General features: G+C 48.5%; 1 protein-coding gene across 2 annotated transcripts in view; it reads left to right on the top strand.

Moving 5' to 3' along the window:
* The window catches only part of LOC129710082 (alpha-2,8-sialyltransferase 8F-like), a 48,216-nt gene that overhangs the window by 13,432 nt on the left and 21,129 nt on the right, over positions 1-13,655 (top strand). The window contains exon 2 of one of the 2 annotated variants that reach the window (XM_055656795.1): positions 9,858-9,989. The exons of the other annotated variant lie outside the window; for it this stretch is intronic. Coding sequence (XP_055512770.1) covers positions 9,858-9,989 — 132 coding nt within the window. The remainder of the gene's footprint in view (positions 1-9,857; positions 9,990-13,655) is intronic. 2 annotated transcript variants of the gene reach the window in all.

Below are 13,655 nucleotides of genomic sequence, written 5' to 3'. Positions count from 1 at the left end.
TTATTTGATTTTGCAGACAATGCGCTAAGTACTCAAAGAATCACCGCGTACCTGGAGGCGGCAATGTTACAAAAGTATGCGATGTAGTCCCGGTGGGGCCCTCTTTGTTCTCAGTGGCCCCCCCACCCCACCGTTCTCCGGGTCCCTATACGTTGTCGGTGGCAACCCCCCCCCCCCCCCCCCCCCACCGCTGCTCCTTGTTCTGTGAAGCTCCCCCGTGCTGGTTCCCTCCTTGTTCTCGGCAGCCTCCCCTCCCCTCGCCTCCCCTCCCCTCCCCTCCCCTCCCCTCCCCTCCCCTCGCCTCGCCTCGCCTCGCCTCCCCTCCCCCCCCCACCCCTCCCCTGCCTTCTCTCCATACCCCCTGATCCCTTTAGCCACAAGGGCCACATCTAACTCCCTCTTAAATATAGCCAATGAACTGTGGCCTCAACTACCTTCTGTGGCAGAGAATTCCACAGATTCACCACTCTCTGTGTGAAAAATGTTTTTCTCATCTCGGTCCTAAAAGATTTCCCCCTTATCCTTAAGCTGTGATCCCTTGTCCTGGACTTCCCCAACATCGGGAACAATCTTCCTGCATCTAGCCTGTCCAACCCCCGAAGAAATTTGTAAGTTTCTATAAGATCCCCCCTCAATCTTCTAAATTCTAGCGAATACAAGCCGAGTCTATCCAGTCTTTCTTCATATGAAAGTCCTGCCATCCCAGGAATCAGTCTGGTGAACCTTCTCTGTACTCCCTCTATGGCAAGAATGTCTTTCCTCAGATTAGGAGACCAAAACTGTACACAATACTCCAGGTGTGGTCTCACCAAGACCCTGTACAACTGCAGTAGAACCTCCCTGCTCCATGCTGTACGACTTAACTAAATTAAACTGTGTGCAAATTAAGGCTTGTGAATTTAATTATATCTACACCTCATGGTTTGAGGTTATTTGGCCCATTGAGTCTACGCCAGCTCAGAGCAACCATTAATTTTAATCCACTAGGTAATAATAATAATAATACATTTTATTTTTGAGCGCCTTTCAAGAGTCTCAAGGACACCTTACAAAAATTTAGCAGGTAGAGGAAAAACATGCAAGGGGAATGAAATAAATAGTAGAGACATGACTAGTACACAAAGTAAAGACAGAATTCAATACAAAACACAATATGAGGCAATTAATGCACAGATGAAAAGGGAGGGGGACGTGGGGCTAAGGATAGGCAGAGGTGAAGAGATGGGTCTTGAGGCGGGACTGGAAGATGGTGAGGGACACGGAATTGCGGATCAGTTGGGGGAGGGAGTTCCAGAGCCTGGGAGCTGCTCTGGAGAAGGCTCTGTCCCCAAAACTGCAGAGGTTGGATTTGTGACAAAAATGCTGGAGAAACTCAGCGGGTGAGGCAGCATCTATGGAGCGAAGGAACAGGTGACGTTTCGGGTCGAGACCCTTCTTCGGACTAAACCGCTAAATCAGATACCCTCCAAATGCACCCCTACCCCTTTTAGGGACAGGCTTGTTACTGCATGTTCACATGTCTTAGAGACAGAATTAGGCCATTCGGCCCATCAAATGGGTGTGGTGGGGATGTTTGCACCAGCAGGAGAGTCTAGGACCAGAGGCCATAGTTCAGAATTAAAGGACGTACCTTTAGAAAAGGGATGCAGAGGAATTTCTTTAGGCAGAGTGTGGTGAATCTGTGGAATTCACTGTGGAGGCCGTCAGTGGATATTTTTAAAGCCAAGACAGATAGATTCTTGATCAGTACAGGTGTCGGGGGTTATGGGGAGAAGGCAGGAGAATGGGGTTAAGGTGGACAGATAGATTAACCATGATTGAATGGCGGAGTAGACTTGAAGGGCCGAATGGCCTAATTCTGCGCCTATCACATGAACTTATGAGTCTTCTCTGACATTCAATCATGCCTCTTTGTAACTCTTTATATATCAGAAGAAACTTTTGGTTCTCTCTTTTATGTTATAACCATATAACCATATAACAATTACAGCACGGAAACAGGCCATCTCGGCCCTACAAGTCCATGCCGAACAAATTTTTTTTTCCCCTTAGTCCCACCTGCCTGCACTCGTACCATAACCCTCCATTCCCTTCTCATCCATATGCCTATCCAATTTATTTTTAAATGATACCAATGAACCTGCCTCCACCACTTCCACTGGGAGCTCATTCCACACCGCTACCACTCTCTGAGTAAAGAAGTTCCCCCTCATATTACCCCTAAACTTCTGTCCCTTAATTCTGAAGTCATGTCCTCTTGTTGGTCAGCTTACCTCTATACTTCATCTTTTCTGCCTTTTCAGTTCCCTTATGTTGATTTTTTTTTTAAACCGCCCAATCATCCAATTTTCAGCAAATCTTTGCAATATTCTATCCTTTTCTTTTACATTAATGCTGTCTTCCTTTGTCAGCCACAGTTGCCTCATTCTCCCCATAGAATCTTTCTTCCTCAATGGCACTTCCTCTTTCACACTGAGCGTAATACTGATGTGGACAGGTCTGTCTGTGTATAACACTAGGGCACAGTACTGATGGGGGCAGGCCTGTTGCTGTACAGTCCAGGGGTACTTTCAAGAGAGAGCTAGATAGGGCTCTTGAAGATAGCAGAGTCAGGGGATATAGGGAGAAGGCCGAATGGCCTACACAAATCAAGAGAGTTTATTGTCATGTGTCCCAGATAAGGCAATGAAATTCTTGCTTTGCTGCAACACGACAGAATATTGGAGGCATAAATACAGATCAGATCAGTGTGACCATATGCCATAGAATATATATATATATATATATATATATACACACACACATCAGTAAACAGATAACATGCAATAGGTTGTTATAGTTCATAGTTTGTTTGAAGTTGTGTTTAATAGCCTGATGGCTGTGGGGAAGCAGCTGTTCCTGAACCTGGATGTTGCAGTCTTCAGGCTCCTGTACCTTCTACCTGATGGCAGCGGAGAGATAGAATAGAATAGAATAACCTTTAATAATCCTTTACAGGAAATTACAGTGCCACAACAGCTTCAAGACAGACATAACACCACACATTTCAACAGATATCTTCAATACATAATAAGTTAAAATTTTTGTGCATTATAAAACCTTATAGCAGCTGGTATACAAGACTTCCTATGTCTCTCCGTTTTGCACATTGGTGCAATCAGTCTCTGACTGAAGATGCTGCACTTGATCACCTTCAGGGCGTGGAGTGGGTGAGTGGGGGTCCTTGAAGATGAGTGTGTGGCCAGGATGGTGTGGGTCCTTGATGATGCTCCTGTACTACTACTACTACTACTGCTCCTATTGTCTACAGTACTGGTGGAGAAGGGCCCAGACCTTCTCTCCAGAGAAGCTGCCTGTCCCACTGAGTTACTCCAGCATTCTGTGCCTATTGTAGATTCTTGCTGAGGACAGGTGCCGGGGGTTATGGGGAGAAGGCAGGAGAATGGGGTTGGGAGGGAAAGACAGAGCAGCCATGATTCAATGGCGGAGTAGACATGATGGGCCGAATGGCGTAATTCTGCTCCTATCGCTTATGAGCGCAGCGGTAGAGTTGCTGCCTTACAGCGCTGGAGACCTGGGTTCGATCCTGACTACGGGTGATGTCAGTACGTTCTCCCCATGGCCTTGTGGGTTTTCAACATCTTCAGTTACCTCCCACACGCCACAGTAGGTTAATTGGCTCGGTATAAATGTTAAATTGTCCCTAGTGTGTGTAGGATAGTGTTAATAGAAACATAGATACATAGACAATAGGTGCAGGAGTAGACCATTCGGCCCTTCGAGCCTGCACCGCCATTCAATATGATCATGGCCGATCATCCAACTCAGTATCCCGTACCTGCCTTCTCTCCATACCCCCTGATCCCTTTAGCCACAAGGGCCACATCTAACTCCCTCTTAAATATAGCCAATGAACTGTGGCCTCAACTACCTTCTGTGGCAGAGAGTTCCAGAGATTCACCACTCTCTGTGTGAAAAATGTTTTTCTCATCTCGGTCCTAAAGAATTTCCCCTTTATCCTTAACTTGTGACCCCTTGTCCTGGACTTCCCCAACATCGGGAACAATCTTCCTGCATCTAACCTGTCCAACCCCCGAAGAATTTTGTAAGTTTCTATAAGATCCCCCCTCAATCTTCTAAATTCTAGCGAGTACAAGCCGAGTCTATCTAGTCTTTCTTCATATGAAACATAGAAACATAGAAACATAGAAATTAGGTGCAGGAGTAGGCCATTCGGCCCTTCGAGCCTGCACCGCCATTCAATATGATCATGGCTGATCATCCAACTCAGTATCCCGTACCTGCCTTCTCTCCATACCCCCTAATCCCCTTAGCCACAAGGGCCACATCTAACTCCCTCTTAAATATAGCCAATGAAGTGGCCTCAACTACCCTCTGTGGCAGAGAGTGCCAGAGATTCACCACTCTCTGCGTGAAAAAAGTTCTTCTCTCTCGGTTTTAAAGGATTTCCCCCTTATCCTTAAGCTGTGACCCCTTGTCCTGGACTTCCCTAACATCGGGAACAATCTTCCAGCATCTAGCCTGTCCAACCCCTTAAGATTTTGTAAGTTTCTATAAGATCCCCCTCTCAATCTCCTAAAATTCTAGAGAGTATAAACCAAGTCTATCCCGTCTTTCTTCATAAGACAGTCCTGACATCCCAGGAATCAGTCTGGTGAACCGTCTCTGCACTCCCTCTATGGCAATAATGTCCTTCCTCAGATTTGGAGACCAAAACTGTACGCAATACTCCAGGTGTGGTCTCACCAAGACCCTGTACAACTGCAGTAGAACCTCTCTGCTCCTATACTCAAATCCTTAAATGAAAGCTAACATACCATTCGCTTTCTTTACTGCCTGCTGCACCTGCATGCCTACCTTCAATGACTGGTGTACCATGACACCCAGGTCTCGCTGCATCTCCCCCTTTCCCAATCGGCCACCATTTAGGAATAAAAGTCCTGCCAGAGGAATCTCTATAGAACCTTCTCTGTACTCCCTTATGGCAAGAATGTCTTTCCAGACTAGGAGACCAAAACTGTATGCAATACTCCAGGTGTGGTCTCTGCAACTGCATTAGAACCACCCTGCTCCATGCTGTACGACTTAACTAAATTAAACTGTGTGCAAATTAAGGCTTGTGAATTTAATTATATCTACACCTCATGGTTTGAGGTTATTTGGCCCGTTGAGTCTACGCCAGCTCAGAGCAACCATTAATTTTAATCCGCTAGGTAGACAAAAATGGCAAGAATGTCTTTCCTCCGATTTGGAGTCCAAAACTGTACACAATACTCCAGGTGTGGTCTCACCAATACCCTGTACAACTGGGTACAACTTTACAAATGTGCGGGGATCGCTGGTCAGCGCGGACTCGGTGGGCCAAAGGGCCTGTTTCCGTGGCGTGTCGCTAAAGCAAAGTAAAGACAAACCTGGTGAACATTTTAACAGCATGATAGACTTTAACGGAAGTGGTATATGGTGCGTGCCGTGGCTTCTGAGCCATCTGTGAAGACAGCCACCACAAACGGGCATGGGCCCTACACTGATATAGTTTGTGCAGGTTGGTTTTGGGTTGAACAAGCCGTTAACCTGCAGCCACACTGCTGTGGTCTGCAAGGTTGCTTGTCAACAGGGTTACTATAAGATCCAGCCCATGTTTCCCGCACAGCAGAATGTAGACGCAAAATGCTGGAGTAACCCAGCGGGACAGGCAGCATCTCTGGGGAGAAGGAGTGGGTGACGTTTTGGATCTTCACACCCAACACACTCCCCATACTCATCTCTGCACAATTCCTGATCGCACCCTCACCCCCTCAATGCCCCACTCCATCCTCATCTCCTCGCCCGATCATTGTCCCACTGAGGACCCTTCCCCACCGCCTCGCGCCCCCCCTGGCACTTCACCAACCCCATCATTTCACCCCCTTCACCCCTCCACACCCTCCCCCTTGCAGCACGCACCATTCCTTGGCCTTAACCATCACTTCACCCCCCCACTCACACTCGGCACCCTACCCCCTCACTTCACCCCCTCATTGTCCCTCACCATCCCCTGCACCCTTTGCCAACCCCAGCACTCTGCCCCAACATCATCCCCCTCAGCCCCCTACCCTATCCCTCCATCCACACAAGCCCATCGTCAACTCCAGCAACCTCCCCTATTAGATGAGGGCTCCATAGATGCTGCTGCACCCGCTGAGTTTCTCCAGCATTTTTGTCTACCTTCGATTTTCCAGCATCTGCAGTTCAATCTCCACTATAGGAAATAGACAATGTTTCGGGCCGAAACCCGTAGGGTTTCAGCCCGAAACGTTGCCTATTTCCTTCGCTCCACAGATGCTGCTGCACCCGCTGAGTTTCTCCAGCATTTTTGTCTACCTTCGATTTTCCAGCATCGGCAGTTCCTTCTTAAACACATCCCCCAATTATCTCACCCGCCAACCCAGAACCCAACTTCATCACTTAGTTTAGTTTAGAGATACAGCGTGGAAACAGGCCCTTCGGCCCACCGGGTCCGCGCCGACCAGCGATCCCCGCACATTAACACTATCCTACACCCTCTAGGGACAATTTTTACACTTATACCAAGTCAATTAACCTACAAACCTGCACGTCTTTGGAGTGTGGGAGGAAACCGAAGATCTCGGAGAAAACCCACGCAGGTCACGGGGAGAACGTGCAAACTCCGTACAGACAGCGCCCGTAGTCGGGATCGAACCCGGGTCTCCGGCGCTGCATTCGCTGTAAGGCAGCAACTCTACCGCTGCGCCACCGTGACTGTCCTTCTCCCCGTCCATATCTCTCCACCTTCTCCTCACTTCTCCACCTCCCCCCCCCCCCCCCCCCCCCCCACACATCCCTCTCTCTGAGACTCTAGTTAATAGGAGGGGGGGTACATCGGGTAAATGCACAGAGTCACTTGCATGGGGCAGCCTTTGCACACTGAGGGGCAGTCGGCATTTAGAATGAAATTGGGCAGTTTACACCCCAGTGGTATGAACATTGACTTCTCCAATTTCAGGTAGTCCCTGCTTTCTCCCTCCTTCCCCTCCCCTTCCCAGCTCTCCCACAGCCCACTGTCTCAGCCTCTTCCTTTCTTCTTCCCGCCCCCACATCCGCCTCCACCCACAACCAAAGATGTCTAAAGAAGGGTCTCGACCCAAAACCTCACCTATTCCTTCACTCCACAGATGCTGCCTCACCTGCTGAGTTTCTCCAGCATTTTTGTCTACTTTAGATTTTTCCAGCATCTGCAGTTTTTTCTTAAACTCTTAAGCATTTAGAATGATAATAATAATAATAATAATAATAAGTTTATTTATATAGCACATTTATAGTCAATTTTCATTGACCCCAAAGTGCTTTACATAATTTAAAAATCAGTTCCATACAAAGCATAAAGACGGGTTAACAAAATAATAAAATGCATAAACAGGACACAACATGTAACATAAACATCCACCACAGCATTCATCACTGTGGTGGAAGGCACAAAAATCTGCCAGAGGAGGTAGTTGAGGAAGGTACGACCACCTTGCTTAAAACCCATTTGGATGGGTACATGGATAGGGCAGGTTTAGAGGGATATGGACCAAATTCAGGTGGACGGGACTAGTGTAAATGGGACACGTTGGCTGGCCTGGGCAAGTTGGGCCAAAGGGTGAAGGAAGGAACAGCAGACGGAATGTGTAGGAAGAGTCTGAAGAAGAGTCTTGACCCCAAACATCACCTATTCCTTTGGATGGGCACATGGTTGAATGAATGAGTTTATTGGCCAAGTATTCACATACAAGGAATTTGCCTTGGTGCTCCGCCCGCAAGTGACAACATGACATACGACTTACAGACAAGTGAGGAGGATATGGATTATGTGCAGGCAGATGAGGGATGGGCTTGGCTTCATGTTCGGCACAGACATATCTGGGCGGGAGTTGTTCCTGTTCTACCTTGTACTCTCTCTATATAATTCTCACCAATCTACATTCATGGCCTTCCGTTGCCAAGTTCCAAAGGACCCGTGATCGAGTCTCTTGGCAGTTCTGTATAGGAAGGAACTGCAGACGCTGGTTTAAACCGAAGATAGATAGAACACAAAAAGCTGAAGAAGTCTCTCGACCCGAAAACGTACATAGATACTTCAGTCTGAAGAAGGCTCTCGACCCGAAACGTACATAGATAAGGAAGTGTATAGATTAGGAAGTGTAAGGTGTGAAAACAGGACAAAGGGAATGGAGATCAAGGGAAATGGAGAATAGATCATTGTTAGCTGGGAGAAGGTAATCACAAAACAAACAGATAAAATATAGTTGGAGGCAGTAAGACTGGTCGGAGGTAGACAAAAATGCTGGAGAAACTCAGCAGGTGCAGCAGCATCTATGGAGCGAAGGAAATAGGCAACGTTTCGGGACAAAACCCTTCCTCAGACTGATGGCGGCGGGAGAAGAAAGGAAGAAAGGAAAAAGGAGGAGGAGCCCGAGGGCTGAGGGATGGGAGGAGACAGCAAGGGCTAACAAAATTGGGAGAATTCAATGTTCATGCCCCCAGGATGTAGACTCCCCAGGCGGAATATGAGGTGGTGTTCCTCCAATTTCCGGTGTTGCTCACTCTGGCCATGGAGGAGACCCAGGACAGAGAGGTCGGATGGGGAATGGGAGGGGGAGTTGAAGTGCTGAGCCACCGGGAGGTCAGGTTGGTTATTGCGGACCGAGCGGAGGTGTTCGGCGAAACGATCGCCCAGCCTCCGCTTGGTCTCACCGATGTAGATCACCTGACATCTAGAGCAGCGGATGCAATAGATGAGGTTGGAGGAGATGCAGGTAAACCTCTGTCACACCTGGAAGAAGGTAACCACAAAACAAACAGATAAAATATAGTCAGAGGCAGTAAGACTGGTCGGAGGTAGACAAAAATGCTGGAGAAACTCAGCGGGTTGGAGAACTGGGAAGGGGGAGGGGATGGAGGGAGAGGGGAAGCAAGGGCTACTTGAAGTTAGAAACATAGAAACATAGAAATTAGGTGCAGGAGTAGGCCATTCGGCCCTTCGAGCCTGCACCGCCATTCAATATGATCATGGCTGATCATCCAACTCAGTATCCCGTACCTGCCTTCTCTCCATACCCTCTGATCCCCTTGGCCACAAGGGCCACATCTAACTCCCTCTTAAATATAGCCAATGAACTGGCCTCAACTACCCTCTGTGGCAGAGAGTTCCAGAGATTCACCACTCTCTGTGTGAAAAAAGTTCTCCTCATTGCGGTTTTAAAGGATTTCCCCCTTATCCTTAAGCTGTGACCCCTTGTCCTGGCATTCCCCAACATCGAGAACAATCTTCCTGCGTCTAGCCTGTCCAACCCCTTAAGAATTTTATAAGTTTCTATAAGATCCCCTCTCAATCTCCTAAATTCTAGAGAGTATAAACCAAGTCTATCCAGTCTTTCTTCATAAGACAGTCCTGACATCCCAGGAATCAGTCTGGTGAACCTTCTCTGCACTCCCTCTATGGCAATAATGTCCTTCCTCAATTTTGGAGACCAAAACTGTACGCAATACTCCAGGTGTGGTCTCACCAAGACCCTGTACAACTGCAGTAGAACCTCCCTGCTCCTATACTCAAATTCTTTTGCTATGAAAAATATTAGAGGTACAGAAGTGTGAAAAAGCACTGACTCTCAGTCTGAAGAACGGTTTCGACCCGAAATGTCACCCAGAGATTCTGCCTGTCCCTCTCTCACTTTGTGTGTGTGTGTCTCTCTTCTATTGCTAGTTCTGGGAGCTTTCTAACGAGTCTTTCTTGAATGTAACTCTCCCTCTAACTTTTATTCTACTGCCTTCCGCCTGTTCCTTTTCTCTTGCAGGTACGTGACTCAGCTGTCTAAGCTAAAGCTTCAGAATGTGTTCAGCTCTACATTGCAAGGCAATGAAAGTGAGAGGAAGAGACAAAATGAGAGTGAGAGAGGGGACAGAGAGTGTGAAACATGTACATCCAGGTAAGGAGTGGCGCAGTGCCATAGCCCCAGGTTCGATCGCGGCTACGGGCGCTGCCTGTACGGAGTTTGTACGTTCTCCCCGTGACCTGCGTTGGTTTCCTTCCTCCTTCCTTCAGTTTCCTCCCACACTCCAAAGACGTGCAGGTGTGTAGCTTAATTGGCCTGGTATAAGTGTCAATTGTCCCTAGTGTGTGTGTGTGTGTGTAGGGTAGTTATTGTGCAGGGAACGCTGGGCTGTGCGGACTTGGAGTGCTGACGGGCCTGTTTCCGTGCTGTATTTCTCTGACTAAACTAAACTTGCAATGGGAATTCCCATACTTTGTGTGCTGTGACCCACACGGGATTTCTCCGGATGCTCCTGCTTGCTACTAAAGATTTACAGGTTTATAGGTTAATTGGCTTCTGTAAATTGTTGCTAGTATGTAGGGCACCGCTAGTGTATGGGGTGATTGCTGGGCCAAAGGGCCTGCTTCCACGCTGGGTCTATAAAGCCAAGAGTGATATCGAGTGGCATTTGGTCACTAACGCCTAGGGCTGCCAACTTCCTCTCTCCCAAATAAGGGACAAACGGTCAAAGTACGGGACAAATTCCCGACGGCAATTCGTTGACCGACTCAACTGGGTGAATGATGAGTTGGCCCGGGTGCTGGACTGCACACAAGGCCCAGCCGGCGGGGCAGCTGAGGAGCTTTGTCCTGGGCACACAAAGTCCGGCCCCCCCCCCCATCCAACTTATAACCATATAACAATCACAGCACGGAAACAGGCCATCTTGGCCCTACAAGTCCGTGCCGAACACTTACTCTCCCCTAGTCCCATCTACCTGCACTCAGACCATAACCCTCCAGTCCTTTCCCATCCATATAACCATCCAATGTATTTTTAAATGATAAAATCGAACCTGTCTCCACTACTTCCACTGGAAGCTCATTCCACACAGCCACCACTCTCTGAGTAACGAGGTTCCCCCTCATGTTACCCCTAAACATCTGTCCCTTAATTCTGAAGTCATGTCCTCTTGTTTGAATCTTCCCTATTCTCAAAGGGAAAAGCTTGTCCACGTCAACTCTGTCTATCCCTCTCATCATTTTAAAGACATCTATCAAGTCCCCCCTTAACCTTCTGCGCTCCAGAGAATAAAGACCTAACTATGAACCGATGTTTGGCCGTGAGAAGGAAGGGTGGTGGAGTCGGCAGCAAGCGAAGGTCCGAATGTCGGACAGCTGGCCGGGCTGCCGACCGACCGACGGGGCCACAGGCGAGGTGCTGCTGCTGCACTCCATGGGCTGCACTACGTCGGGACGGGTGAGGCGGGGGCCGGACGTGGCGCTCCGACCCGACTGTCCCCTCGACCCAAGGAGTAGCAGCGGTCAAATACGGGACAAGTGCTGTCCCGTACGGGGCAAACCAATTTAGCCCAATATACGGGATGTCCCGGCTAATACGGGACAATTGGCAACCCTACTGACACGTGGTTTGGGCCAGAGCACATCTGAGCCTTGGGCCAGAGTGCAACAAGCTGCTGAATTCTGAGATTGACACAGCACGCAATGAGGTGGAGAGATATCTCAGCAGGAACGATTGCGGGTCAAAGCATCTCTGGAGAAAAAGTGGACAGGTGATGGTTTGACGGGTCAGGGACCTTTCGTCAGATAGATTGTGAGGGGGGGGGGGGGACCAGGAAGTAAGAAAATACCAGGACAAATCAGGGCCAGCAACAGATGACATCAGGCAGGGAAGTTCCCCCTGATAGGGTGATTGTTGGCTGGAGTTGGTGTATCATTGCAAACTGTGGAACTGGTTAAGCAACTTGCAATGGAGGGAGGGAGGGGGAGGGGAGGGAGGAGCAGAGTGTTTCTATAAGTTACCCAAAATTAGAGAATTCAATGTTCATGCTACCCAAGCGAAATTCTGACTAAAGTTGATACTGACGGACCTTGATATCTTGGCTGCATTTGGCCAAGTGGGGTTTGATCCTGACCTTGGCTGCTGTCTGTGTGGAGTTTGCACGTTCTCCCTGTGACCACGTGGGTTTCGCTGAGAGCGTTCTTCCGACGCCCGTATCATCTGACGAGAGGGCGTGAAACATCGGGACACCGTTGCGGCAACTGCGGAGGCTTCAATAGGCCCCGACCACGGGTGAACAAGAGGAGGAGGACTGAACATTATTGCCTTCCCTCACAGTGGGAAACGTTGATTCTGCTGCGGGGGGGGAGGGGGTGTGTTTTATGTTTAATATTAAATGTTAAATGTTTATCTTATTCATGTGCTGCATGGTAAAAGCCCTGCCCCCACGGTACGAGTTCATTCCAAGAGTTCTCCTGAGTTTGCCCTGATTCGAACTCGGAGATTTACGGTAACGGCCGCTCGTCGGTACTCCGGGGCTCTCGTGGACATTTTTCATCGTGTTGAAAAATCTTCACGAGTCTTCCCGTGCTTACCTGCCGTTAGCGAGTCTTCCCGAGTACCTGCCGTTAGCGCTAAGAGACGTCCCCGAGCTCCGACGTACCCGCTACGTTCATTCTCCGTGCTTACCACGAGTTTAATTTTTTTTAAACTCGGGGAGAGCTCTTGGAATGAACTTGCACCGTGGGACAGGGCATGAACTCAAATTTCACTGCACCAGTTGGAGTATGTGACAATAAATGTCCTTTGTCCTTTGTCCTTTGTCCTCCCGGGTGCTCCGGTTTCCAATGCCATCCCAAAGCCATCCCATGCTGGTTTGTAGGATAATTGGCCTCTGTAATTTGCCCCTAGAGTGTAGAGAGCGGATGAGAAAATGGTATAACATGGAAGTAGGGTGAATGGGTACTCGATGGCCAGCTAAGACTGGATAGGCCAAAGGTCCCATATCCGTGCTGTATCTCTAAACTATACAAAACCGGGAAAAGGACACAAAGTGGTGGAATCATTCAGCAGGTCAAGCAGCATTTATGGAGAACAGGGGGATAGGGGACAGAGAAGGAACTGCAGATGCTGGTCTATACTGAAGATGGACACACAATGCTCAAGTGAAAGTCTGAAGAATGGTTCAGAACTGAAATGTCACCTATTCCTTTTCTACTTGAACATGGAGAGGTGATGTTTCAGGTTCATACCCTTCTTCCATCATAAAGTCTTGGCCTGAAAGGGTCTCCTATCTCCATGTTCTCCAGAGATACTGCCTGACTTGCTGAGATACTCCAGCACTTTGTGTCCTTTTGTGTATTAACCAGCACCTGCAGATCACGTTTCCACCATTTATACTAAACATATGTCAATGGATGTCCAATGGATGGAGTCCTATATTGCTCCATGAAAGACAATGTCTGGCATCAATCATCCCAGCACCAGGAGATTGCTGCAAGAGTGAGGTGGCACGGTGGTGCAGCGGTAGAGTTGCTGCCTCACAGCGAATGCAGCCCCAGAGACCCGGGTTCGATCCTGACTACGGGTGCTGTCTGTACAGAGTTTGGACATTCTCCCCGTATGCACTGGTATGTAGGTCTAATGCAGTCCTTGTTTTCTAATGGGATTGTCTGCAATAACGCCTTGGATAATGCACGGATATTAGTTCTTTTCACGGATGTTTTGGCCGTTGTCTGAGTCCAATGGTGTCCGAGGCCCAAACCTCTTCAATGATAGCTACTTTATCATTGACCTTCGTTGCATCGTTGGTTCACCAGA

Source organism: Leucoraja erinacea, chromosome 27 (assembly GCF_028641065.1).
Source record: "Leucoraja erinacea ecotype New England chromosome 27, Leri_hhj_1, whole genome shotgun sequence".
Lineage (NCBI taxonomy): Eukaryota > Metazoa > Chordata > Chondrichthyes > Rajiformes > Rajidae > Leucoraja > Leucoraja erinaceus.
Note: the sequence above shows the minus strand (reverse complement) of the source record. Positions and strands in the feature narration are given on the sequence as shown.